Here is a 27,519-nt window from a genome sequence, read left to right as displayed (position 1 = left end):
TGGGTCCGGGTAAAGCTAACTCATTCAATAATAAGAACATCATACCAGAAGCCAAACAGGGCTATGGTAAAGTTATATTCAGGGTCTGCTTTGATGCTTCAGGAGCTAGACAACTTGCCATAATTGATGGAACCATGAATTCTGCTCTCTACTAGAAAATCCCGAAGGAGAATGTCCAGACATCAGTTTGTGACCTAACGCTCAAGCACAGTTGGTTTATGCAGCAGGACAATGATCCGAAGCATACAAGCAAGAGAGATGAAGAGACAAAGGAGAGAGAGAACGTGGAAGGGAGATTAACAGAAAGGGTAGGAAGATAAAGAGGGAACAATACAAAGAAAGGGGAGAAAGGAGAGACAAAGAAGTGATAATGAAAGGGAGGATAGATAGAGTGAAGGGAAGAAATAGAGAAATTGTGAAAAAAGGGGGAGATAAAGAGAAAGGAGGAGAGATTAGATAATGGGAGAACAACAGGGAAAATGTGAGACATAATGAGAAAAGTGAGAATTAAAGAGAGAGGGGAAAATAAATAGAGGTAGAGAGAAAAGGTAGCAATAAATAATAATATGAAAGGTGATAAACAGAAAGGGGCGAGAGTGAAAAAGGGTGAGTTGAAGAGAAAAAAAAAAGCAAAAGTGGGGAGATAAAGAGAGTAAATAGAGATATAAAGGGAAAGGGGAGAGATAGAAAGGAAAAAAAGACAACGAGGAGGCGAGTTAATGGGAAGGGGGCTCAAAGAGAAGAGGCAGAAATAAAGGAAATGAGGAGACATAGAGAAAACGGGAGGATTAGAGAGAAGGGGAAGATAGGTGGGTAAGAAGAGGGGGAAATGGGCAAAAATCTACTGCCTCAAAGTTGTTTCTAAAGGTATGAAGCAGTGGAGTGTGGAAGTAGTACTCAAACATCATTGGCACAAATTAAAAAAAGTACATTTCTGATGGCAAAAATATATAACATGATTGCCGCAGCTAGCCCCACAGCCTGACCTGTGTTTTAACTATATATATTGTACAATACATTGTATTGTATTTATTACTTGCCCCCACTGCCACTTAACGTACTTACTTTCTTCTGTTACAGTATTTACTTTTAGCTATCATTTATTACATATATCTATATCAGACAGATAGCAGCATGTATCACAGAGCCACTGCCCGCCCCCACAACACCCCAACAACACCCCAACAACACCCCAACAACACCCCAACAAATACATCAACCCAGGAAAAACCGACCTGCGGACACAAGCGCCTCTTATTTACAAGGTACCGCCCTTTCCCCCCCGGATCCCGCCCCTGAACCTGTACGATTGGTTCTAGCGGACACGGCCGCTTATCTCCCATTCGATAGTGCGGTGGGCGGCACCAGGAAGCGGGGTTGCTGTTTGACACGTCACGTGCGAACACCCCCCCACCCGAGCTCTGTCAACGTCACCGCAGGCAGAGGGAGAGCAGGTAGGGGCTCGTGCGTTCTCCTCTGGGAATCCCATCCTCCCAGTGTGTGTTTATGCCGCTAACAGCCACTAAATGCTCTGTCGCAGCTTTTGGGCATCTTACCTCTCGAACAGGGATTTAAATGGTTAACTTACATTCTCACTAAGAGGAAAGTTTCTTGCGCAGAATCCCGACGTTACTCTTAAAAATACGAATGCTAATTGAGACACTTTTATTTGGGTGCAAATACAGTAAATTTCCGTATAAAAATGATGGAATGAGCTAGTGTAATTAGCGATCACAATGCAATTCATTCATTCGTGCCCTGGCTGTGGGGCAGGGAGGGATAATGTAATTCTCTGTTTCAAATGAAAATAGCTTTAATTAATATAAACAGAATCAGACCAGTCCTCTGACTTTATCAATTGTCAGATTCTTACAGTGCTTCGTGTACTTTCTGATGTCATTATGATTCCAGTGACTTGTGTAGGGGAAAAATATGATCATGGACAGAAAGAATTGTGTTAGAGCCCCTGCCAAGCTCCGTCATGACATCATCACATGGATACAGTGAGCTCATCTCACCTAGGATGAGGTTTTTCTTAGCTTCAGTAATGGACTACAAACTTGGTAAAGCTCTTTGATCTTTCCTTATTGTATAATACAGTATGTTTGTTAGATTGTTTAAACTTTAGTTGTGGTGATGTCACAGCCAAAATTGTCCCTTCACGTCAAGGATGCTCAACTCCAAAGACCACTCAAAATTCTCAAAATGCTACAGTTTTAGGTTTTCTCTAGCATAACAGATGTTTCTGTATCACTGAGCAGTGGGTTTTGTTCTTCACAAATTGCATCTGTCTTGAAACGTTTCTGTCTATTTCCTAATCAGAATGCACATGGAAGCCGTGTTGAAGTTTTCTTCTCAGCATCCTAAGCCTGCTGGTCTTATTCTCCAGTATGGCACTGCTGGTTTTCGCTCCCGAGCTGAACATCTGGACCATGTTATGTATCGCATGGGCTTACTGGCCGTGCTGAGGTCCAAGAAGACCAAGTCTGTTATTGGAGTTATGGTCACTGCATCTCACAACCCTGAGGTAAAGCTCTGTTTGTAGCTCTAATAATTTCTTAGTTTGAACGGACTATAACAGTTTGGGATGTTTTGTGTTTAGGAAGACAATGGTGTAAAACTTGTGGATCCCTTGGGAGAAATGCTGGCCCAGGAATGGGAAGTGTATGCCACCGACTTGGCCAATGCGGAGGAGCAGGGATTGCCGAGTGTGCTGAATGACATAATCCAGAAGGAGTCTATCGATATTAAACAAGAGGCATTCATAGCCATTGGAAGGGATACAAGGTAAGCTCAATTGTGCATTTATTTATTAGATTATGAGGAAAGCTCAAATCTATAATCATCATGATATTTAGTATAGATCATATAGAGAAATGTTGGCATGCTCCATGCTTCATACTATATATACTAAATATTTTGGATGAAGGTTGAAGGTGAGAGAGGTAACCTATAACTGGTGTTGGGTAGCATGCCTATTACTGATAAGGTTATTATTTGATTATTTGGAAATCTTAATTATTTTCACAGACAGTCTAGGAGTTCTGAGTTTTTCTTTTTGTTTAACTCCCAAGGCCAAGTAGTACGGTCCTGTCCAGTGCAGCGATTGATGGCGTAACTGCATTAGCCTCCAAGTTCCATGGTACGTTAAACAATGTAACCTGAATTGTTAAGAGATCCATGGTCTTTCGATTATTCATCTTGTGACCATGCAGATGTATGTTATGTCTACAAAAAATATAAAATCATTTTTCAGCTTCCATCTGAAAAGTCATCGATGGAAGGTCAGTGCAAGAAACATAAGTCGTTATGCATTTATTGTGCTGCTGGGTGTGTGTTTAATAAATCTTGCTTTTTTGAGTTAAGGGAATATGAACTGATCACAGTGCGGGACAGGAGAAACCATGGAGCACTACTGAAAATCCATTGAAATGTATATACAGATTAACGTCTTGCTTTGACCAGTCAGACTAACGCTTTGAAGTTAAATCATGAATGATATGATAGGGATTACAAATTGTCTCTTAATTTTGTTGCCAAGATAAGCTAAATCACGGTGCAAATTATGGTTTTGGATCAGTTGCTTTTAATAGTTGTTGACACTTGTTGAGCTAAAGGTTTGCCTGTGTTTGGACAGATTAGCTGTCTTGCTACTTGACGTATCTTGTTCTAGAACCCCGTACGTTACCATCACCAAGACATCTACTCATCTCTTTAGTCTCTACCACCATGGACTAGTAAGACGGCCTGTCCAAGAAAACAAGCATTCAGTGCCACTGTATAGCCTGATTTACAAAAGATGAGTGGCTGTCTGTACGTCACCCGTCCTTGATTACTCCTAAATAACAACTAAGAAATATGTTGAGGATGATGATGAGTTGGCTATATTGACAGTCTGCAAACATCTTATGGCAGATGAGACAGTTCTTCACTGAGATGACACCCATGTCACACTTAACCTGTCCACCTTCAGCACTGGACATGCCCATATGGCAACTTGACTATGAATTTATTATCTGATTATGTGATATTTTGATTAATATCTTGGGTTCTAGATTATGGCCTGGTGACTACACCGCAACTGCACTATGTTATTTGTTGTCGTAACACTAATGGAAGATACGGGCAACCAACAGTCGATGGATACTACCAAAAACTGTCAAAGGCATTTAATGATTTGGTCAAACAGGTAACCCATTAAAGTTACAAATAGTCTTCTGTCCTAGAGATATTTCATTGGAATTATCTTAGTATTCTACAATTCTACTCATAACCTTAACACCACGTTTTGGCAGTAAATATTGCTCAGGAGTGAAAGGAAATGTCTTTCAGGACCCCGGCTGTGGAGATAAAAGCATCTGCCTCACTGTGGACGGAGCGAACGGTATTGGTGCTCTGAAGCTGAAGGAGATGGAGCAGTATCTACAGTCAGCTCTGTCGGTGAAACTTTACAATGACGGTTCTGAAGGGAAACTGAACTTCCAGTGTGGGGCTGACTATGTGAAAGTGCAGCAGAAGCCTCCAGAGGGTAAGCGTATGTCTCTGCTGTCCTGAAGTAGAGGTTTGGAGCGCACACGGCTCCAAAAATGGTAATTTATGTATTGGGATAAAAATATCACTGTCCTGGAACCATAATGGTACAGTGCTCTGACTTCATTTACTTGTGTTGTTTTGATTAATTATTACTTATGTTTGTAGGATTATCTTGCATTGTTTCTGTAGTATACAGCTAAGCCCTGTATTTATTATTTAGGACACCTGCCATGTGGATATTATTCTGCTCAGATCTTTGTTGTTCTTGTCCTCAGATGACCATCATGATTAATCCTGTGGTCATTTAGAAGGAGGCTTAAGATTTCCTCTCCAAATCTCATTCAATATTTGAAATCCAAAGCTTTAGATCATTTTTGCAATATGTCATTTGTTTTTCACAACAATTATCAGGAATGTTTGTTAAATTGGCAGTGAGGAGTCTTAGGATATGTGAATACTTTGGGCACTTTTCTCCCACATCCCATGACTTACCATGGGTAGTGTACCCCATGAAATGTGAAACAATCTAACTATTATGACTTATTTTATAGGTCATCATGATCTGCTCCAGTATGAGTATGTATGTGTGTGTGTATGTGTGTGTGTATATATATATATATATATATATATATATATATATATATATATATATATATACACACACACACGCACTGTATATAATCTATATGTGGTTTATTCTAGGTATAGAAAAGAAGCCTGGTGAACGTTGTTGCTCATTTGACGGAGATGCTGATCGTATAGTTTACTTCTTCAATGACGACGCTGGTAACTTTCATCTACTTGACGGAGATAAAATTGCCACTTTGATAAGTACTTTCATCAAAGAACTTTTGGTGAAGGTATGTCACAGTTCATTATTGTTTCAGTTAGTGTCTTTTAAATATTACAGTTAAAGGGGAATAAACATTGCTGCACAGTGTAGAAAAGTGTCAAATGTCCTTACACACGCTGCATATTGCCATCAAAATACGTCTGTATTTCCGACAACGCTTTGGCTGCACGAACGTCACTTTTGACATCTGCTCAGGCTGGCACCTGCCTTTAGTGTCTAAACCCGAACTAGCAAAGGTACCACACAACTGTAGCAAGCACTGTAAATCACACTGGGAACACTAAGTGATACCAGTGCAAAAGGTTTAAGTACTGCCTGCTAATAGTTATATAGTAGCACTTTTCTTTATCCCACTGTTGTTCCTTTATGTAAGCTACAGCGTTAATGTTTTCCAAAGAGATAGGGACAGTGGAGGCTCCTCCATAGGAGCACATGCGCATATGAACCCCCAATCTCAAAAGGAAACAAAAATTGCAAAATGTATCAAAAATCCATTTTAATCTAAATTAAATAGAAATAATAAGTGTATTATAATAAACATATATTTAATAGGAAGCCTCCTGTCCCCTGATGTAGCCTGTCTTCCTGCCTATGCAAGAAAGAGCTATGAACAGGCAGCCTGTTCATAGTTCTTTATTCTATCGCACGTGCGCTGCAGAAAGACCCTATTTGTTCATTTGCTGCCAGAACCTTGCTTACGTTACAAAGCGCCGGCTAAGCCGCCCCATTTGATCCCCGTTCGCACAGTAAAGGTTGTGGGAACAGGGGAGGAGCTCCCAGCCAACACACTCCCCGCCCAGCCCGGAGTCTCCCCACCTCCCCAGTGACTGACGCGAGCGGGGAGGTGGGGCTAACAACGCAAGGCGCGAATCCCCATTGGAATTACCCACCAGCCGCCACTGGATAGGGACTTGAAAGGTGACTTGTGATAGCTGTGTGTGTTTTGGGCTGCAAGAATTAAACCAGTATATATATCCGGCCTCTTTCAATTTACCATGAACTGAGGCTTACAATTATTTTTCACTAGCAAAGGAATGACTTCACATGAATCCTTAAATACATTTGTTGTGTTTTTACAGATTGACCTCAACTTAAAAATGGCAGTCGTGCAAACCGCATATGCCAATGGGAGTTCCACTCGTTATTTGGAGAATGTTATGAAGGTAATGTTTTAAACGGCCGCTTTTGCTTTTTTGTGTATTGACATTATTAATAGATCATTAAAAAGTTTTCTTCATATTATAAAAACTCATGTTATAAACTGAGAATAACACTAGACTATACCGATCCGTACATTTCCTTGCAATTTGGCTCTCTGTAATATTTTGAAAATAACTAAAAGGGTTTGTGTGTCGTCTTTGTATCATTATAGGTTCCTGTGTATTGTGCCAAGACCGGTGTGAAGCACCTACACCATAAAGCTCAAGAGTTTGATATTGGAGTGTATTTTGAAGCGAATGGACACGGAACAGTAAGCAGCATTCCATGCTATAGGCATAGAGTCAGTGTGCACCTGTTACTGGAAGAAATGTAGAGCGGATCTCTTCATCTACAGTGCGCCTGCCAACTAGGTAGCCAATATATAGATCAGGGGTGTCCAACCTGCGGCCCTCCAGCTGCTGCAGGACTACATCTCCCATACTCCTCAGCCAGCCCCTTAGCTGAAAGAGCATTATGGGAGAGGTAGTCCTGCAGCAGCTGGAGGGCCGCAGGTTGGACACCCCTGGTATAGATGAAAAGTTATATAATGGATAAAATTGTCTTTATATTGTCATAAACTGCGGTGTATCTGAAAGGGTGGGCTATGTGTGTATGGCACCAACTGCATGCATGGCATTTTGTGATAGAACATAAGGCAGTATGGCTGAGCGCATGTCCAGTGGAATCCAGGCAACCATATTGGACAGGACCAGTACCGGTCAGGTAAGTATATATTATTACACATGATTTTGCGTTATACTTGCTTGTCATCCACAAGCATGTCCACTTTAGGTTACAACGGTCTGAAACTGTACTTAGGTTATCAGTCATGTTAGGAGGAGGATTGTGGGACGTAGTGGTAGTGATGATTAGGATGAAGAGATACCAAAGAATAGAAAATAAACAGCCATCTTATAATTCTCCATATTTTACTATGTACCTGTGTACCAAGTGGTATATTTAGATTTTGTGCTGCCCTAAGCCTGACTAAACTCACATGCCCCTAATCCTAAAATGTCCCACCCCTTCCTGCCCAGGCTGTACCTCTTCCTCTTTATTATACACCCCTTCCTCTGTAAACTCCACCTCTTGCTATTTTGGTCCCACCCTCTTTCTTAAGGGGCAGAGTCACTCTATATTAAGTTCCATCACACTATTTGGGGACAAAGATGGCACTGGGAAGCTATTTGTCTTGTTGACTTCACAAGACTGTCTGTGACAATTTTTGGGGACAAAGATGGCACTGGGAAGCTATTTGTCTTGTTGACTTCAGATCTTCAGAACCCAGATCTGTCTCTTCACGTGACCGAAACATCCTGGCTGCTTCTCAGAAACAGTTACAAAAACATCCAAGATTTACTGTTAACAGTTCCCAGTTACTCTAATGATCAACGTGGAAACTGTTGGAGTTACATTGGCCTTCCCCTTCAGGCACATGGACACCCGCTTTGTCTGGTAATCTGGTTATGGCACATGTTTTAGAGCTGATTACCTGTGCTTGTGTGGGTAGACTGTGTGGATATAGATTTATATAATTCTGCTTTCCCCAGGTACTGTTTAGCAGGACAGCAGAAGAACAAATCAGACAGCTTGTTAGTTCAGAGATCACTGATGACAAACGGAAGGCTGCCAAAATGCTTGTAAACACTATTGATCTGATTAACCAGGTAAACATACGTTATCGTCTGTTCAGTTATTTACCGGTCGTATACACTAAAGTCTCTTATTAAGTTAATGTAACTATTCATTTCCCTATGCCTATTTTTTATATCGCGTATTGTTTTTTGTTTTTTTTTTATAGAAAAAATGTTATGCTATAAAATATATATATATCCCTTTAGATGTATATAATAATTTTGAGGTTATACACTGTCTATCCTTATCCCAAGTGCTTTTTAACTTAAGCAAACGTGTTTTATTTACGTTCTACTGCTATGTGCTTTCTAGATGGCGTCGCGCTCAGCTTCTGCTTTGTATTTTCTTGCAGAGTGTCTTTAGTTTATTTTCTTGGAGGTCACGTCCTGGAGCTTCTCAGTTAAATACAAAGCTGTGTAACAGCTGGAAGGTTATAAAGTAATATCTGTCTGCTTGAAAAAATGTTTTACAACTGTTATGACCACGATCAGGTCTTTGTTTAGGGTAATATTTCTACAATTTGCATTTTTAATATATATATTTATTTACATATAATCTTCAATTTTATAGGCAATATCACAGTTTTGGCTGCTCCATTCGTGTGTGTGTTGTAGTGCGTGTTGTGCGTGTTTTGTTTATCAGAAGACCTGGATGGTGAAGTCTACCAATATCTTTATTTTTAGCATATCTTATACATCATTTGGCAGCTTTAAGGATATTTGCAATAGAAAAAAAATCAGGCTTACCTGCTGTGTGACTTATTTCTTTTGGCTCAGTTGGGCAGTTGACGTACCTCCTGGTTATTGCGTCAGTTGTAAAATCTTTTAAACAAGCAGCCAATCAGTAAAGGGGTAGGTGAACTGCATGCTGGGACACATCATGTTGGCTGCAAAAAAACAGGAAATGTGACTGCACATCTTATTTCTTTTTTTTTTTTTTTTAAATCTTATTTGAATGTATATGTATTTTTCTTTTATAGACAGTTGGCGACGCCATTTCTGACATGTTGGTAATTGAAGCCATTCTGTATCTCAAACGTCTAACTGTGCAAAAGTGGGATGAGATCTATACTGACCTCCCTAATCGCCAACTTAAAGTCAAGGTTAGTGAGCCCCACCACCGTAGCAGGTTATTGTAAGTATGGAATCACATCTAATAATAATATACATTTTAAAATCATAAATACAGAACTGGGCAAGATGTGGTGGCCCTTCAGTGTGCAGAACTACATACCTTATGATGTTCATCTGGCTGCAGGAAGATCATGACAGTTATGTTTTGACACTGGTGGGCCACATTGAGGCTGGTCAAAGATTTTGTCCCTGTTTTTCTGAATATTTTTCACATTGGTCAGATCACTTTCTAGGTGGTGGCAATATAGAACAGTCAGTGAAACATGCAGTTTCCCTAAGGAAACAAAACTTATTAAAAGGGATTATGTGTTTCGGGACACACGGTTCCAAATGCATGTAATGTCACATTCAGAAGACAATCCTGAACGTATCCAGAAAGCAGTTGTTAATGCATATTAGTCTGGAAAGGGGTACACAACCCCTATTGGCTCTATTTATCCAATGTTAGAGCCATGTTGACATAATTGAGAAGGTTTGGGACAGTAGGAATTCTATACAGACAAATGTTATTCTACACAGAAAAAAAAAAGAATCAAATTCTACCCGGTTAGAGAATCTGCTGAGATCTTTACATTTTAAATTAAATTTCGTATCCTGTCTCTAAACCTTTTTTAAATTGTACTGAAAATTCCTGATTTAGTCGTGCCAGTCATTTATAAAGACATATAATGTTCTTGTTCATACGCTCCCCATTTCATACAGAATACTTGCTTGCTTTGGCAGCAACCACATAATATTGCTAACTGCTGGAAGGTTTATTATCAATAAAAACTCCCTAATCCTTCTGTATACATTATTTCTCCAAAAAACAGCTATTAAATGTAAAATTAGCATGCTTGTTTTTCTTCCCCCAAGTGCGTAATTTTAAATTTTTCTATGTTGAAAACCATTTGCCATTTAACTGTTCATCCTTTAATTTTGTTTAAATTCCTCTGAAGGGAGATAACATCCCGTTTCAATATATTAATATTAATGCCTCAATGGTTAGCAATTTAGATGCAATTATTAGTTCTTGGCCTTCTTAGGTGGCGGACAGAAAAGTAATCGAAACAACTGATGCCGAGAGGCGCACTACGACGCCTGCTGGCCTGCAGGAGAAAGTTGATTACCTGGTCAAGAATTACAATTTGGCAAGAGCATTTGTCCGACCTTCAGGAACAGAGGATGTGGTTCGTGTATATGCTGAAGCAGACACTCAAGTGAGTACTTAAGCCAAACCAATCCGGGGTTACATGGTAAAATAGGTAATTAAATAGGAAAGGTAGTTGTACTTTGAGATGTTTAAGTAAATATGCACGCATTTATTATTTTATTTTTATTTGAAATACAATTATCATAGGATTTTCCATAAAGCACAAACATGTATGTTATGCTTAATGGGGCTCATTTGCCACAAGAGAGAGTTCCTGGGAGAGTTTCCAGGAGAGTTTAGCATTCACTTTAGCATTCATTGTGAAGGGACAACGTTAGCAGGTTACTTCTACAAGAAGGGCTGATTTGGCCCTGTACAACGCATATTTAAATGTGTAGGGAGACTTTAAAGAGATCTCATTGATGCAGGGCCACTCAAGCTGTTCCTACAGCAGACTCTCACTGGGGTTGGAACTTTGTAATAGATAGCAAAGTCTAAATTATTTTGTCAATTCCCTCTTTAGTGACCCCTATGACTTGGGTTATCCAGATGAGTAAGTTCATACACTCACTTTAAGTTGATGAGTTTGTTTCCCAATTTCAGGAGAATGCAGATGCTTTGGCGTATGAAGTGAGTTTAGCGGTTTATGAACTGGCAGGAGGGGTTGGAGAAGTGCCCAAGCCTTTAAGATGAACTGCAGCTGCTTGGTATGGAAATGAGCAAATTTGCACATTTAGCCGGCATATTCCATCTCGTCTTTTGAAATCTGGAACTAATTGTTTATTAGATGCAGCGGTGGATGCAGAAGGTGTATGGTCTCTATATTAGTGGGCAATGTATTATAATTTCTAAACCCAAATCAGCGATAAAAGTTACATTTCCAATATCCTGTTTTGTTAATGGAATAGATTTGATTAATAAATAATGGAACTTAAGAAAAATAAATATACTAAATCCAAATTAAAAATTGATTTGTTTTTCCACTGTGAAGCTCAATGGTGCAAAAGAACACCACAGGCATAGCTTATGAGAAGTCACTATGACGTCTCTAACGCAGGATATCTTCCTCTAAGCCATCCATGTCAAATAAGTGGAGATTGAGGACATTTATGTTTTACATGCCTCAATACAGTTACCCTATGAGGACCGCTCTTAAATGTATTCAGAAGCCGAGAGCTGCCGCCAGACTCCCCAAGACGGATTGCTTTGACCTCTTGCCTTACTGCGATGGTATGAAACGATTATGATTCATTCTTTTAGTTGACAGGGATGTAAACGGCATATGGCCACCTTGCTGCTGTGAGAAGATTCAAGGTGTTAAGTAGTGGTGTACATGGGTTTCTGGAATTCTGCTTGACAGCTTGTGTTTGGCTTTTACACAATTGTGTTCATGAAAAATAGGAAGGTGTTGCAGTTTCTTCCTTTGGAATGCTACACTAATCTAAAGTCACATACTTCACCTCTAAAAAACCCAAAACAACAAAAGCAAAACTATCCCTATGAATCTGCTTTACAAAACATGGTCCAGCCATACAGTGATATCAGAGACGTCACGTGACCTTAGTAGAATACACTCTCTGCTATTTATACCAGTATAGATAAACCTGAATGGCTCTTCTCAGTAGGGCAACATAAACACGAGTAGTTTAATAAAAAAAAATATTTTTATTTTTTTTAACTTTTTTCTGATATGTGTATACATATCATTTTGTAGGTACTTTGATAGCTTCTTCTGCCATCTGTTTCCCGCCACTGAGTGGCTTCTTAAACCAGCCAATCAGTGTCAAAAAAACAGTCCGATGAAAATAAATGGCAGCACGTTCTGTCCATGGGGATCTCCTTGCACCTCAGGAACGCTCGGAGCTGGAGCTGACTGGCAGGAAGTATATTAAAAGCATCAGGATGAGTTCCTCTGAGCTCATCCTTGTACAGCAAATAGCTGGGGGACATCGAATGGAGTAATGCGTATGGGAGGATTCTGCAGAATACACCCCTTCATTTGCAACAGGGACACCATGAAAAATGGACCATTAAGCCGCAGCATACATTAAGCTGCATATGGTGGCTGGAGTCCTAAACAAAAAAAAAAACTTAATACTTGGCTCGTTACAGATACCTATCTAGAACTAGTATCGTTTTGACAGACAATCCTGTAATTGTATTTTGTATCAGACCTCTTAACTACTAAGCATACCTTTTCTGCTTCTAAATAATTTACTTTGCTTTAAGAAAAGGTGTTGGAGCATATGGGACAGTGGTGCGCAGAATGATTTACTATTGGAAAAGATTTAAAAAAAATGATTTATTGATTTAAAACTGAAATACCCTGATTTAATAATTTAGTAGCTAATCGTTTCTCAGACCTGTTACTTTCTTATAAAATGTGTGTCTAGACCTGGCTAATTGCCCAATTACAGATATGCGGCATCCCATCCACAGTGCAGGTTCTATTCAAACAGTCAAAACGGCAGAGGCGTTCTAGACCATTCAAGACATCTCACGTCCGCTATGGACAGCAAGAAAACGATCTAGATAAAAATGAAGAACGCGACATCTGTACATTGCTATTTTAGCAACGCAGTATTGAACACTTGAATAGGACACCATTTAGCATGTTTTATAATACATCCAGATTAGTCCTTTATTTACAGATAAAAATATTTAAATTAAATTTTCAGTCCTTAAGTAAGAAGCTTATGTTTGTTACAATACATACAAAAAACCCAAAATAATTTACAACTCAGGAATGTATGTCAGTAAAACTAGGAGTGAATAGTGGTATAATCCTTTTATGTATCTGTCAATCAGCTCTTGAGAACACCTTCTAAGAAATCTTTCTCAAGCATTTCTTCAATCTTTTGCCGTGCTTTGCTGGAAAACATTTTCTGGTTCTCTAGTTTAATGTCTTTGTTGGGGAAAGAATTTGGATATAGTATGGGACTTCCCGAGTCCCCAATGCATCTGCTGGTAACTTTGCTATTGAAGACCTGGCTAAGAACATTAAAAAAAGGCAAAAGCTGTTCCATGCTGCGAATCGTGGAAATTGTAAGCAGCAGATGTCCCGGTTCCCAATCCAGGGTTCTTCCTGAGTTGTCTTCTTCTGGGTTTTTCTGTTGAAACAAAAGAAGCTTAGTCTTAAATTCGTGCAAGCTTAATGAAACTGTGCCATGCCAACAGAATAAACATAACAATATCCACTTGTGTTTACTGACTGTTTTAAAGTACTTTAGTTGTTAGCACACATTTAGTGTCCAGCATTAAAATGGCGATGAAACAGACAATTAGGACATTTGAGTTTGGATATCATAAGAAGAAGCATAGGTGCATCAATAGATGCTTAATCATAGACTATTCCTGTTCAGCTAACCTGAAAACATACAACATAATAATACCTAGCAGCAGCTCGGAGCTGATTTATTTTGGATGAGAAAACAGCTTTTAAACTGTTACTTCTTGAAAAACATAATTTGCCTTAGTAAGCACTTTTAGCTGGAATATCCCATCCTTTTAAGTTAAAAAGAGATAGAAGTTACATGATGTTTTGCATGCTGGATGGCAAATTAAGGATTTATATAAATTCAGTGGTGTGAGTCATTTCTCCTTGATGTACTAATAGAAATAATGTGCAAGTAAAAAAAAAAAATACCTTGGCTCTCTTCCGCAGCAGTTTTGCTAGTCGCACCACATATGGTTTAAATTCCCTCTGATGCGTGCCTTGCCTTCGAACCTCTATTCCTGAATCGTCAGATGCTTCTGGGATAAATGCCCAGCGGTACCTAAAATATCAAATTGTAGAACATGGGTTTTACTGAGCTATACATAAGGAACATAAAACCTGTACAAGGGACAGGACAAGAAACCAGTCTACATTATGTAGATTGAGTGTATTGTGTAGATATCCATAAAAAGGTGGTACTGGTTGTTGCCAATTTATATATATATATATACATATACATATATACACACACACACACACACACTGTATATAACCGTAATCAATTACAGTTTTATTACGTGTAAGAAGATCTAGGGTATGTTATAGTGCATATATCAAATATATCTACTTGCGTTTTATAGAAAGAACAATTCATCGTTAATGGCAGGAATCAAGTAAAACAAAGCATTCATATTTTTCTTTAATCCCAGGAAAGTTGCAAAATAAAACAACCGTGAGACTTATGTTCTTACATCTGAAACTGAGGAAGGTTCTCAGAGGGCAAAGCTAGAGCCAAGTCTAGAAATTTACAAGCAGACAGGTAGAGATTCAACCACCGCTGGCTGTTATACGACGTGGAGAAACCGTTGCCTCCACTATATGTAGTCTCCAAACCGGCAACCGATGGTCCAGATGTCCTGAAACAGAAAGGGGATTATTATTTTATCTGTTCACAAACTCTATATGAAAGATGGGGTACACATTACAGTCTAGACTGAGGCCATAATTTAAAGTAGATAGATGAAATGTGAAGTACACCTTACTGTGTCATCACAGTGTGATATACCTTACAGCTATTAAATGTAAGAACGGGTACAACTTGCAGTCATCAGTGGTATATTGAGTAATATTATAGGCATATATATTTTTATTATAGTTATGTGTTACCCATTATACAAATATTTTACCTGGTAATATCTTCATCAGCCGTAAGCTCTTGCTCCATTAACAAAAACACCTGAACCTGTGAGAATACAACACATAATTTGAATTAGTCCGTCCCTACCTAATGCACTTAACTACCATGTTGTACTGCAGCTTGTGGAAAATATACAGATGATTTATGTACAAGATTATTGGTTTACTATCAATACTTACCTTTTATCAGAGTATTTTGATCTTGACTACTTATCTCTAACTTTATTGATTATTTAGAGAAATTGAATCCCACAATAAATAAAATATATTGGACTACTTATATAAGTAGTAAAAGTATTAAATAATCTCAGATATGCCAAAATGATTCCCCCTGTCTTGCAATGAGTAAGAAATGGCAGGAACCATAACGATACTGATAATACGTAATATGTGATGTATTGTCTGGGCTAAAAAGAAAACAATATGAACAATAAGAAAACGCTCAAACATTCTATAGCTTTGAATGTTCATGGAATATTACCCCACACCTAAAACCATTATTTCTAGTCCAGATATAACACCCGAACAAGCCGCTTGGAATCTGCGATCCCACAATAAACCTTATACCCACAAAGCAATGTGGCACACAGACAAGCTGGGTCTGTGAATTGCATCCGTGTAATGTTAAGCGCAACAGTGCATGTTAAGCGTGCCTGGAGCGGAAAATAAATGATGCTAGTAACTAACCAGTTCAGTGATCATGGTGGGCCACAGAGAGGTCAAGTGCTGAGGAGACATCCGTAGAAGCAACACCCGAAAAAACAGGAACACTTGGGAATGTAACGTAGGCACCTGTGGTAATCGCAGGCTCTCCACCAACCTCTCTACAGGAGGAAAGAGTGTACAGTCAGCACTAAGATCACACGCTCAGTCTACTGCTTTGTTGTTGGCTTCTGTAGACATCTAAATATATATTATATATATTATATACACACACGTTTATGTTCTTGCACAATTACATAGTGGTGTTTTCAGGACGGAACTAGCTTTCTCTAGACCCCGAATTTATATAGCTGACCCATCGTTCAGAAAGAAACATACAATCATATTAGGGCAAACGCTTTTAGGATTTTTTTTCCTATGATAAATAAAATACATATAAAAGTACATTCATCACACTGCTCTAACGCTTAACACTACAATAAAGGGAAAACGCATTTAAAAAACACCGCAGCAAAGATCAGTGCAGAAACGTCGGTGATGCCGGTAATACGGTGTTTTCAGAATAGGTCAGGTTACTGAAAGGGACGACGCTTAACACATGAGGCGAGTCATGGCCATCAAGTGAACTCCGATAAGTATGAGCGGCTAATCAAAATAACACAACTACAAATGGTATTATTTTCAGTACAGAGACTCTATTGGCTGCTATGCTGATAGACATGACATGAAGTGTGGTTTACATTGTCCTCTGTGGCCATGATATACATAACTGGTTAAGGATACATACTTTATTTGCACTGAATGGTCCTGAAACATCTCGCTGTACATATAAAACTCCTCAACTATCTATGGGTTTATTAACCTTGTATATCTGGGAGAAACTTCTGATACTGGTCAATCTCGCTGCTGAAGATGGCAAATGCCAGTCTCTTGAGAAGCATGGCTCTCTGTTCCAGCTCGGCTTCACGATTAGTAAATAAACCCAGTGAACTGCTCTGTGCCACTGCAACCCGAGCTGGAAAATAATAGTATTGTTTTAAAACACAAAGTGACATCAACTTATATAAAATAAAGCAAACAAAACTAGAGCGTATCCCAAAAAAAAAAGCCTTGTATTCTGCTCCTCCTGGATGAAGAACATATCCAGGCGATAATGAAAACACTGTGCTTAGCTGCAAACAAACCGTTCATTACTGTATTCAGAGACACATATAAATGTCATTTTTATGCTTTGCTCTATGGCTTGCATGGTGTTTTATTCATCTGGAAAAAAGAACGAGAAAATGAAAACGACTTACTCATTAAATCACGGAAAGTAGTTTTGTCATGTGTCATGAGATGATCCATAATAGCTCTCCAGCTAAATAAAACAATAAGAGTGTAAACAATTTCTGAAAGTATACAGTACTCGTCTGCTTCTTTAACTAGACATATTAATTAGTACATGCATGCCATAGCTATACATCAAATATATTCAAGTAGAAAACCTTTCCCTGGCTTTAAATGAATTGTAGGATTCTCAAAGCATGTAGGACAGGTAGTAGGCAATGCAAATCCCCCGATGCTACAAAACAGATTTGGCATAAGTGTACTACAACAAATATTGTTAAAGAAAGCCTGGAATGTAAGGTTTGGGGATATTAACGAAAATAAGGTAAGGAAAGGGCCAAGTTATCTTCAATGTGCCACTGACACGTGTGAATCTGTCTGGCACACATGGCTTCCTCAGGTATGAATAATATGTGAACAGTGATAATGTACCTTTAGTATGGAGCCTGTGGAAGGCATCTTTTTACAACATAAGAGCGTATTGTACGTGTATCACGATAAAGCTGAAAAGGTGAGCCTTACTGACTGACACAGGAGCCATCCATCTGAAAGAAGTTGGGATCCATAAAGAGGTCAAATGCTTCCTTTTTCCAAGTGCGTCTTGTATACTGGTAGCCGCTGAGGCTGCTCAGAAGCTGCACGCATGCACGGTAGCTGGGAGCATTGTGAGCACTGCAAGAGTAAACACAGCGGGAAAAATATTACACAAGATCACGGTCACAATATGGCTTTGTAGAAAACAATTATTTCATCCACACATGAACAGATTCTTAGTATCTCATCACTATAAAAACATTGATTGCTAATCATGATTCGAGTTTACAGGTTGCGCGGCACAAAGGCAGGGACGTGGAAGCGGTCGGCAAAGGTAGGGAGACATTTTGAGAGAGAGGGAGTGAGAAAGTGAGAGAGCATGGATGAGAAAGTGAATGAGAGTGTGCGAGAATGTGAAAGAGCATGAGAGAGTTAATGCGGGTGAATGACAATGATTTTCGTCTGAAGCGAGAATGGAGCAAAAGCAAAACTAAACATTCAATCCAATTTGTCTGGTACATCCGCACAAGTCTAAATAAACTACAAACCTTGGTGTTCTGCCCTAGTGTTATCTGTACCTGGGACAGTCACTTAGCAGTATAAAAAGTTGCAATTGGTGTCTCTTTTTGTTCTCATGTATAAAACCCATTTGAGACATATTTATGCATACATTACAAGCACAGAGGCTTGGATGGGATGCAGTGTTGCTTTCTATGCATATAGTAACCCCCACGGTGTCAGTTTAGAATTACCTGTGGTTCCGAAGATATGGAACTACATAGTGCATGATGTTTACCAATAGAGGGATAACACGTTCCTTTTCGTCGCTGTAGAATACCATGTCCAGCAAATGGGCAAGAACCTAGTAATACATTAAGGCAAATCTCAGAAATCTACACATTTTAGCTACCTAATGTAAAAAATGTTACATTTGCCTTTTCCCCCCCAAATAATTCAATGAATACATCATTTTATGCAAGGCACTGGACATTCACAAAATTACAGAAATCTAAATAATAAAGACAGATTTCTGTTTTTAAATTACTGACAGCCATTGAACCAGACCACTTCATCTGTTTAAGTTCATCAATGCTTTCTGCAAAACAGAGCTAAAAATAAAGTATTATTATATGCATAAAGGAAACACACAGAGTAAATCTCATACCTCAGCAAGCAGTGTCAGTGCATGTACACTGTAAACCGAAGGTGTAATGTGTGAGATTTCCATGGCTGGAGCCAGCATAATGTCTGTGAATAACAATGAGAGTCAAATTAATACGTTATGGTAGACAAAGGCCATGAGACATTGGGTTTTCATTTTACACACATTTCTATGTTATGGTTAATAAACTAATAAAATACCTTCAACATCAGACTCTAAGATAGTTCCATCTACTGTTATTTTGGGGGAAGGCTTAACTTCTAGATTTCTCCGTAACCATGTAGTCTGCTCCAAGGAGGAACCCGCTATTACACCGATGGCATCCACTATCTTGTGAGTGACATCCTGAAAAGCATCAGAGCATCATGAATATACAGATCTAAACAGTTTACATGTCCAGCAAGATTTATTAATGGTGATGTCACACGATATACTGTGGCATATCCATACCTGGAGATCTCGCTGATCCTTCTTGTTCTCCAGGTTGGGGTTTTTCATGATGAACTCGTTGAGAACACTAAAAAAAAGTCAGTGAGTAACATAACATTTAGGCCCCTCTCATCACAGCACTTACAATACCGATGAAAAAAAAAAAACATGATAGCTAATTCCATGCATATAACATTTAGAAATATATGGAAAAAAGGGTTACCCTAATATTAGGAATTGTCCTGGAGCGGGGAGGCTGAGCTGGTTTGAATCTTTGAGAAGAACTAGAAGTGATCCCCAGCTGTCTACAAGATTGGAGACTGGAACCCTGAAATATTATGGGGGAAAAAGTGGAAACAAGAAAGTCAAGTGAAAACTAATCAAAATAAGTTTAGCTGTCTGGGCTCAACAACACACATGATTTCTAGGAATCCTTTATACGGGAAGAATGATGCACAGTAATTCATCAACAGTGCATGACAATACACAATAACTTTGTTTCTTCAGTATAACTGTAACTGCATGCAAAGTGCATATGATAAAATAAGTACCTGCCAATACGGTAAACTAAAGTGTACATCTTTAATCCTATCGAAGCAGTCTGGCAACACATTCCCGTGGTATATAGACATTTTGGTGAACTAGGTTTACATATTACATAAGTCATTTATTTTAAGCTTCTGATAATATTTGTCTACTGAAGCAAAAAGGCAGAGATGTGGGAAGTTTTGAATATTATAGTCTCCTTTGGAAGAGACCTCAACAAAGATTGGTGGGCCCCCTAATCCTCATCTGCCATTGACCTGGACTACAATATTAACAACAAGGCAATAGTCAGTGTATAACGTATTACACCGTTGACATTTAGTCTTACCTTTGTACATAGGCATAAAAGAACTGTAACATACATACTTCCAGCGAAAGGTGCTTCTGGAGAGAGAAAAAACACACAAAACAGATGTTAAGTAGTTACATTAAAGACATTCATGTTCTTGTCTCATAAAAAACTTTGTGCTGCCAAGCAGGCTGAAGCCGTTGACAATATCACTTTATAAACTGAAAAACTCCACTATAATAACTTTTTTTGTGTGAACATTTTATGAAATTCCAACACATGGCAGTAATTTACATTTTTATGTGGAAATTTACATCCTGTCCTTTCATGGCAATGACTAATCATTCTTGGATAACAATATATATATATATATATATATATATATATATTCCTGCTGCCATTGTGGCATTAGTGAATGCCTGAAGTCTGCGCTTGCGTCAAGAAGGTAAAGCGTGGTATTTACATACACAAAAACGGCATGACTAGTTTGGCCGAAAATGGACATGGCTCAAATGGCCTTCCCATTGGTAAATTCACATCCAGGAGACTCTCGGACGAGCAAGTCTCATCTTTTTGTGAAAGTGCTGTACTTTTCCACACTCATATGCTGGAAATGATCACAACAGGTAACAGCGTTTATTCAATAAAGACGGGGTTTGCAGGAGAGGAGTTGTTGGAAGCCATCTCATTTACGAAAGTATACATTACACAGGGTCGGCTTAGCCATTATAGCAGATAAACTTTCAGGGATGGCCCTTTATGATGCATAGCGAGTTCAATGAGTTGAAAACATTACTCTCCTGCCAGCTTCCACTTTAGTGAAAGAATTCCACCATCAACAAGACGAACAGTATTCATCTTACCTTGTCCTTTGCTATGGCCGGCGGCTGCTTTAATACCTCCTTCACTGTTTGCATGACGGTTTCTGTCCTCATGACACTAATGGAGCGCACGAGTTCAACCAGCAAAAGCTGCTCTTCGCTGGCTGCTGGGATAACCTGAATATAGTTAAATGCATCTGTGTCACCGGTGAAGAGGACAGCCAATAAAAAAAAAAAAAAAAAGCCGCCTGCCTTGAATTCAATCTAAAATTTGACTCATTTACTCAAAACAATATGGTCAGTAATTTTAGGGTGATTCCAATTAAAATATATTATTGTAGAAATATATTTATAGACAAGAGTAAATATTCACCTGGGATTTTTCCTGCCTGGTGGCAAGTAGGCCGTGTCTATATCTGACTTCATCACAGAACTCTTGGACAGTGAAAAAGATTCACATGACATGCTCGGTGCTCATTTTTACAGCAGGCTATCACTATAAAAAATCATTCTGAGAGAACGTACCCTATGTTTTTCAGCCATTCCATTAATAAAATGATAATATAAAATGACAGCGTCTAAAATTTGCCTAAATCTCATACCCTCTGATGCCATCCTCCCATTACAAGCCCCTAAACATAGACATACATTAATAGTGTTTGTTACCGCTAGAAGTTTAGAACCATTTGGAAACTGGGCTACCTTGCGCAGGCTGAGATGTTTCTAACTAACTTAAAACCTTATGGCGAGTTCATTGAGTCTAAAATCACACTGAACGTGTGACATACTGACCACACAGTAGAGACATGGTGGTAAAGTTGAACATTGGTTGTGAGTTTGAGTGTAACCAGACTGAAAAAATTAAACACTTATCTTGTACTTGTCATAAGCCAACTTCTCACAGAGGAATGTAACTAGGGATCATTTCTGAACTGAATGTGCAATAAATAGCGTGGAGCAGGAGATGCTCAGCACTGTTCCCTTGCCACGCGTGATATCCAAAGGATTATGCTTAAGGATTAGTAAATTCCCTTGGTGACGGTAAAAGGGTTACTAGGAGCTACTAACATATTTTACAAACACCTGCGGTAGGACCCTCTGAACTTCTGTTGTGTAGTGAGTCCATAATAAAGTCCATTTTCAAAGCGCATTGCCATAGTAAGCCTACGGCTAAAAAAAAAAAAAGGCACTATTACCTTTGTGCGACCAGAGTTTTTTTTATTTCTTCTTTCATTCCATACAAACGCAATAGCTGCCATGAAATGAACTCCGTGATTCATTGAAATCGGGCCCAACAGCTCCAGGATCTGCTGTCTTAAATTCTACAGGTAAGACAAAACCAAATCTTTTGTTCCAGTTCTAGGGAAAATTAATAAACCCCATGCTCATGAACAACTGAAAATATTTTCTCATTCATTTTCAGCTATCTGCATATGCAGTATACATGACAATTACCTTCAAATTACTTTCAAATGAGCCTACTGTAACGCCACCAACATTTAATTATAGTGACTTCCCATTTAACTCAATACCGTAATAAACTCAGAATAAAGATTATAATTAAAGTTTTCCACCTAACATGCTAACATTTCCCGTACTTGGGTAGGCTTTTTTAGAAAGTATTCACATTTTCATCACTTAATGTTAGGTGGTTCCTGAGACTTTTCCTTCTTACCAGTAGTGTTATGTAAAATCATATTCAAATTCACTTTGACATCACTGTTTAATGTCTGAAATATAGTTTATAACTAACTGTTGCTTAAACAAAAAGGAAAAAAAAAGAACCTACCTTTGTTGAGCCAAGGTTTATAATGGTGATAGAGGCGGCAGCAGCAGCGATGTTCTTCTCGGAAGAGTCTGCTTGATGAAGGACGCTCCATAGCAGGGTGACAGAAGACATTATCAGATGTAAGATAGACAGAATACCACTGCGGGCTTCCAGCAAGTGTTTTTGATCTATGTTGACCATAGGCTGTTGGAGAAGGCAAATAAAATGTCAAAAACCAAATGTTACCCGTCATTGTCAGGAGCCAAAAAAATATTGGTGGCACTTTCAAATTTGCTAAAATACAGTGAATGTAAACATTAACACTTATGTGCTTAAACGTAACAAAGCTATCCAACTGCAGACAGGGTTTTCTGCTATAGCTTCTGGATAATTATCTAAGATTTAACTGTAAGTCCACAGAGAAAGCAGCTTATAACTTATAACAAAAGGACAGGTTGCTTTCTCAAAATACTAAAAGGTTTTCAGAAAAAATAGTCAGACTCTTTAATATTTTAGGACCCAGCTTCACTGATGGTTGCTCAGCAAAGCATCCCAATGACTGAAGGAGTATAAACATCAACTGATAAAACATTATTCTGCAGATGAGACACTCAACCTTAAATCTGCAAGTGAGATCTAAACATTCAAGCTACACCTGGTGATATTGAGACGATGTATCCAGCAGACAGTAGTGAATTATTGTTGTAATGCCTTCTAACAGAGTAAGAATCATATCAGGCGGAATAAATGATGCCATCCAGAGAGGCCTAAAACACAAAAATACACGAATAAAGAAGAAATCAGGTGATTCGCTTTTAAGGGGAATTGTTACAAATTTGAAAATGACATGCCTGTTCTCTGATAATCCAGTTTCATATTTGTACTGCTGAATTAAATTGTCCAGATTTCTGCAGAGTTGCAGCGTCACCGAAACGGCTACTTTCTGTAGGATTCTCCCCATGTACGGCAGCGTGGATGTGATAAGACCAATCCACTGAGGATGCATTTTGCAAGTGTAATGTTGGTGCAAGGCTCTAATCACTGCGCACAGGAACATTCCTTGGCATGTGATTGGTTGAGAGTGTAGATATTGGAGAGATGTCATTGGCTGCTGTGGGTTTATGTGCTCGAGGTCGGTAATGGCAAAATCGAAGCCAGATTCGGTGTCTTCAGGAACAGTCAACACGCGGTGCTCCAGGACAATCAGGCTCTGAAGAACTTTTAAGAGGTGGGACTGCAAGGTGCTACCATTATCAAACTCGTCCTCGGAAAAATTAATGAGGCTGTCCTCTGAAAAACCTTCTTCTATGGCCATAATGTTCTTCTCGGCCATGCGTTCACTGTGCCACTTCTGTGCACTGAAGATGGATGAGAGCAGGCAATGAAGAACCACTTTTTGAACTTTACACTTTGACAACATGTCAGAGATGAAGCTGGCAAAGCCCTTGGCAGAACTTTCTATGACCTTCGCCAGCTCTGTAAAAAGAAACGTAAGGATTTCAATGCTTGTCATCTGCATGTTGCGATTGCCCATCAGATCCTGCTGAGTCACTTTAACATGGGTGGGATAGTGACTTCTCATAAAATACAGACACAAAGATATGAGTATTTCAATATACATAGAACTTCGGAAATTGTGGTTGGAGTCCAGCGGTATACTGCTATAGAAATCTTTTCCCATGACCGAGATTCGATGTCGTGCCAAAAGGTTCTGAAGTAAAGATAGCTGGGGAGTGTAGGCATTACTGACACTGGTGGTTGAGATCGCATTTACAAACACCGTCGGGCTGGTTTTTAATATGGCTTTAATTGCAGAAAAGGCATACAGAGTCCTTGAGGAGTCATAAAGCTGTAAATACAGAAGCACATGCTGGTACAACGGATGGATGTTGAAATGTGGAGATTTCCGAACACCGGGAGAGCCGACATCACTTTCAATCTCTGAAATCTCCCCTTCTCCACAGCTGTACCAGTTCTCCAAATCTAAGCCGTCACTGAAAAACACATTGGCCTGCTTTAGTTTTTCATTCTGTGTTTTCTTCTTCTCCTCATCTTTCCTCCTGGAAATTTTTACTTTGGGTTTTGCACCTGGTTGTTTGCTTCCATCTTTGGTGAAAGAGTCCTTTTCAGTCACTCTCCCTTTAAAATTGAACTGAATACTGCTGTGACTCCTCTTCCGGTGTTGTGTGTCTGCTAAGGGCAAGCTAAACTCTGCAGTGTTTTGCTGGCTTATTATTGAAGGAGAGGAGAGGTTCCTGGAAATTGCATTTGCTAGGCTCTCAATGCCGACTTCTGCAGAGACAGGCAAAAAATTTGTCGGATCTTTAACTAAAAGACCATTCTCATTTATTGGATCAACTTCATCATCATCATCATCATCATCATTATCTTGGGGGTTGAACACATGTATCTTATTTGCTTCATCTTCCTGCTGTGAGTAATTGGACTCGGCATCTTCACCAAGTTCTCGAAGAACTTTGCATATCAACTCAGAAATTACTTGCTGAACAATTTCATCTGGAGAATCGTCTCTTGCGTTCTGGCAGTTGTCTCGAGCTGTTAAACTTTCTGCATCCATTTCATAGTTCAGGCTGTCTGCTGAAGATTGGGAACAGCCCGAGTCGGAGCTTTGCAGAATTTCTACTTGTTGATCTGGAAGCTCAATGTCTGCCGCTACCATTGGAATGGTTTCACTGCTGGTGCTCAGAAGGGAGAGCTGGTCACTTAGAGGGTTTACGGTGAGACTGAAGCTCTCCATCTCATCCATGGCAGCATGCTTAGATGCTGTCTGCCCATTGCTTGCTTGTATGCTGGAAAATGCTGTGTTAAAATACAAAGGACAAATATCTTTAAATTACAATATTAACACATTACTGAATTTTAAAACATTATTTTAAGATGGAAACCCTAAAGTTCTTTACAAACAATCAACTAAGAGCCATGATTTTCAGACAGTAAAGAATGTCTTTATGTAAGTAACATTTTAAATCTTGCATTATCTCAATATCTCATGCTTTGTTCCTCTTTGGACAGTTGAAGAGTGCATCTGCATTAGCGACGGGTACAAAAATGGTCAGAAACCTAAACGCATAGATTTGGTTGTAATTACATTTTTCCTAAACCAGTGTTTTTTGCCATTTGGCTACAACAGTCAAGATCATGAACTTACTTCACCTCAGAACTAAAAGGTCAAGCAACATAATTATGGAAGAGCATGAGAATTTCAATTATATATAGCCAGACTAGCCACACATGCCACTATACATACCATCACTACCTGTCCTGTGAAAGATCTTTCTGTCCTCAGAACGGTGTAGAGATTTGCTCCAGTGTCTCTCAGCTTGCACACGCTGCACAGATACTCGCTGTGTTTTGGGGTGAAGGAGCAGTAGAATTAGAGGCTCAAGAACTCTTGCAATATCATGTCTCTGAAGGACCTGATTCAACCAGGCTTGGCCCACAGATGATGTGCCACCATCTAAACTATTGAGACTGTCCAGCATGATAAACAACGACCTGCAGAAATAACCAAAAATGTGAAAATACTAGCACATCAACAGGGGACACCTCAATAAGAGCTGAACAAGCAAATCAAAAGTACTACAAGAATGCATTTGCATTAAGTCAAGGTGAAATTACACTATATGTAACAGAACAAGTCAGCAATGGACACTTGTATTATACAAACTACTATATTAAAATGAGGAGATACTTCAGCAAAAATACAAAACAAAAAAGTCACAAAGTGTAAAGTTCCACAATATTTTCAATGGCACAGTAACACTGTCTTTGTGCTATATTCTTCAGTAACATTATTTACATGTAAGAATAACTATTTCAACACACCTGTCAAAAGTACGTCCATAGGATGAAGACTTGTTAATGTGCAGGTCCCTGGTTAAGTGCCAAAGCACCGCGAATCTCCCATGAGCCTCCATCCTTATTTTCTGTTAGGACATAACACACTGAAGTTATCAAACGGAATCTTAAATACTTGCCAACAAAATACAACTGGAATTACAAGAGGTGCCATATTCTGTCAAGGTATTATATTGTGTATATTTCCTGCCCAGGGGTCAGCTTCTTTTCCCTCCTCCAACCCTAAAAAGGCTGTCAGGAAGCTGCTGCCATTAACTTAAAGGAACACTTCATATGCACTTTAATGCATATTATACCTGTGTGGCCCCTTTAAATTTGTGTGGTGTGTTCATTTGCCTGCCCCTACCCATTTGCCATGCTGGAGATTTGTTTAGCCCTACCTCATGTCCTTGTGCATGATATACTTACCACCAGTCAGTTATGCATAGAAAGCACTCCTACTGATTTCAATTGGAGCGCTTTCTAGCCACAAGGTACTTTAATATAAGGTCTTCTTTAGTGGGCTATCAGGGGCAGTAAACTTTACCTTTAACAGGGGAGAGATAACTTAATACAATAATCATACATTTCTTTTCAATCTGTACACAACATTTCCTATAAGAGTGAGCTGGAAAAGCTGATATTTAAGAAGTATTGACATGTACTTCATAATAAGGGTCTAGATTTTGGTGGTTATTAGCTGGAGACTATTCTTAAAGGTCTTCAGAAAAAAGAAAGGTGAATGGCGTGAGTTTACTTATCAATATAAACAGCAATGACCTTGTCCTTGTGTGTAAGCTGTTGGCTGATTACATCTTCACATATGCTGGAGGAAGGAACCAGGTTGTGCAGCTGGTAGAAAAGCTCGACGCTCTTCTGATGGTGTTGTGGTGTCTGGTCTCCCAACTGCTCCCACAACGTCACAGCCACGTGCTGTTTGCGATCAGACACAAGAAAAGAAATACATATCAGGAACAAAAATATTTTCAGCTTCACTTCAG

The 27,519-nt window shown here is 39.1% G+C and overlaps 2 protein-coding genes across 9 annotated transcripts in view; one reads left to right on the top strand and one right to left on the bottom strand.

Annotated features, from left to right (window-relative positions):
- The first annotated feature begins 2,323 nt into the window (after window positions 1-2,323).
- On the top strand, window positions 2,324-11,179 carry LOC149302470 (phosphoacetylglucosamine mutase-like). Its single transcript, XM_089482556.1, has 12 exons — window positions 2,324-2,527; window positions 2,603-2,787; window positions 3,075-3,142; window positions 4,056-4,189; window positions 4,333-4,528; window positions 5,236-5,393; window positions 6,466-6,549; window positions 6,759-6,857; window positions 8,137-8,253; window positions 9,201-9,323; window positions 10,380-10,553; window positions 11,090-11,179. The coding sequence occupies exons 1-12, from the start codon at window positions 2,324-2,326 to the stop codon at window positions 11,177-11,179; spliced, it is 1,632 nt and encodes a 543-aa protein (XP_089338682.1).
- Window positions 11,180-13,290: 2,111 nt separating this feature from the next.
- Window positions 13,291-27,519, bottom strand: part of LOC149302469 (protein DOP1A-like) — a 31,452-nt gene continuing 17,223 nt past the window's right edge. For 3 of the 8 annotated variants that reach the window (XM_089482472.1, XM_089482474.1, XM_089482476.1), the window contains 22 exons: window positions 27,299-27,451; window positions 26,507-26,607; window positions 25,938-26,176; window positions 23,512-25,507; window positions 23,316-23,427; window positions 22,682-22,864; window positions 22,089-22,214; window positions 20,935-21,069; window positions 20,111-20,166; window positions 19,460-19,564; window positions 19,258-19,324; window positions 19,008-19,152; window positions 18,811-18,893; window positions 18,398-18,507; window positions 17,634-17,783; window positions 17,081-17,142; window positions 16,645-16,797; window positions 15,807-15,943; window positions 15,110-15,165; window positions 14,675-14,839; window positions 14,133-14,262; window positions 13,291-13,596 (listed from right to left, as the gene is read on the bottom strand). In XM_089482472.1, the coding sequence (XP_089338598.1) occupies window positions 13,291-13,596; window positions 14,133-14,262; window positions 14,675-14,839; window positions 15,110-15,165; window positions 15,807-15,943; window positions 16,645-16,797; window positions 17,081-17,142; window positions 17,634-17,783; window positions 18,398-18,507; window positions 18,811-18,893; window positions 19,008-19,152; window positions 19,258-19,324; window positions 19,460-19,564; window positions 20,111-20,166; window positions 20,935-21,069; window positions 22,089-22,214; window positions 22,682-22,864; window positions 23,316-23,427; window positions 23,512-25,507; window positions 25,938-26,176; window positions 26,507-26,607; window positions 27,299-27,451 (4,770 nt within the window). Of the gene's footprint in view, window positions 13,597-14,132; window positions 14,263-14,674; window positions 14,840-15,109; window positions 15,166-15,806; window positions 15,944-16,644; window positions 16,798-17,080; window positions 17,143-17,633; window positions 17,784-18,397; window positions 18,508-18,810; window positions 18,894-19,007; window positions 19,153-19,257; window positions 19,325-19,459; window positions 19,565-20,110; window positions 20,167-20,934; window positions 21,070-22,088; window positions 22,215-22,681; window positions 22,865-23,315; window positions 23,428-23,511; window positions 25,508-25,907; window positions 26,177-26,506; window positions 26,608-27,298; window positions 27,452-27,519 lie in introns of all 8 variants that reach the window. The other 5 variants (XM_089482475.1, XM_089482477.1, XM_089482471.1 and 2 more) reach the window with 4 other exon arrangements.

The sequence above is a fragment of the Sceloporus occidentalis genome, unplaced genomic scaffold (genome assembly GCF_023333645.1).
Source record: "Sceloporus occidentalis isolate IW3139 unplaced genomic scaffold, rSceOcc1.0.p SCAF_19, whole genome shotgun sequence".
Lineage (NCBI taxonomy): Eukaryota > Metazoa > Chordata > Lepidosauria > Squamata > Phrynosomatidae > Sceloporus > Sceloporus occidentalis.
The sequence above is the reverse complement of the archived record's forward strand: the minus strand, read 5'-3'. Positions and strand labels throughout refer to the sequence as shown.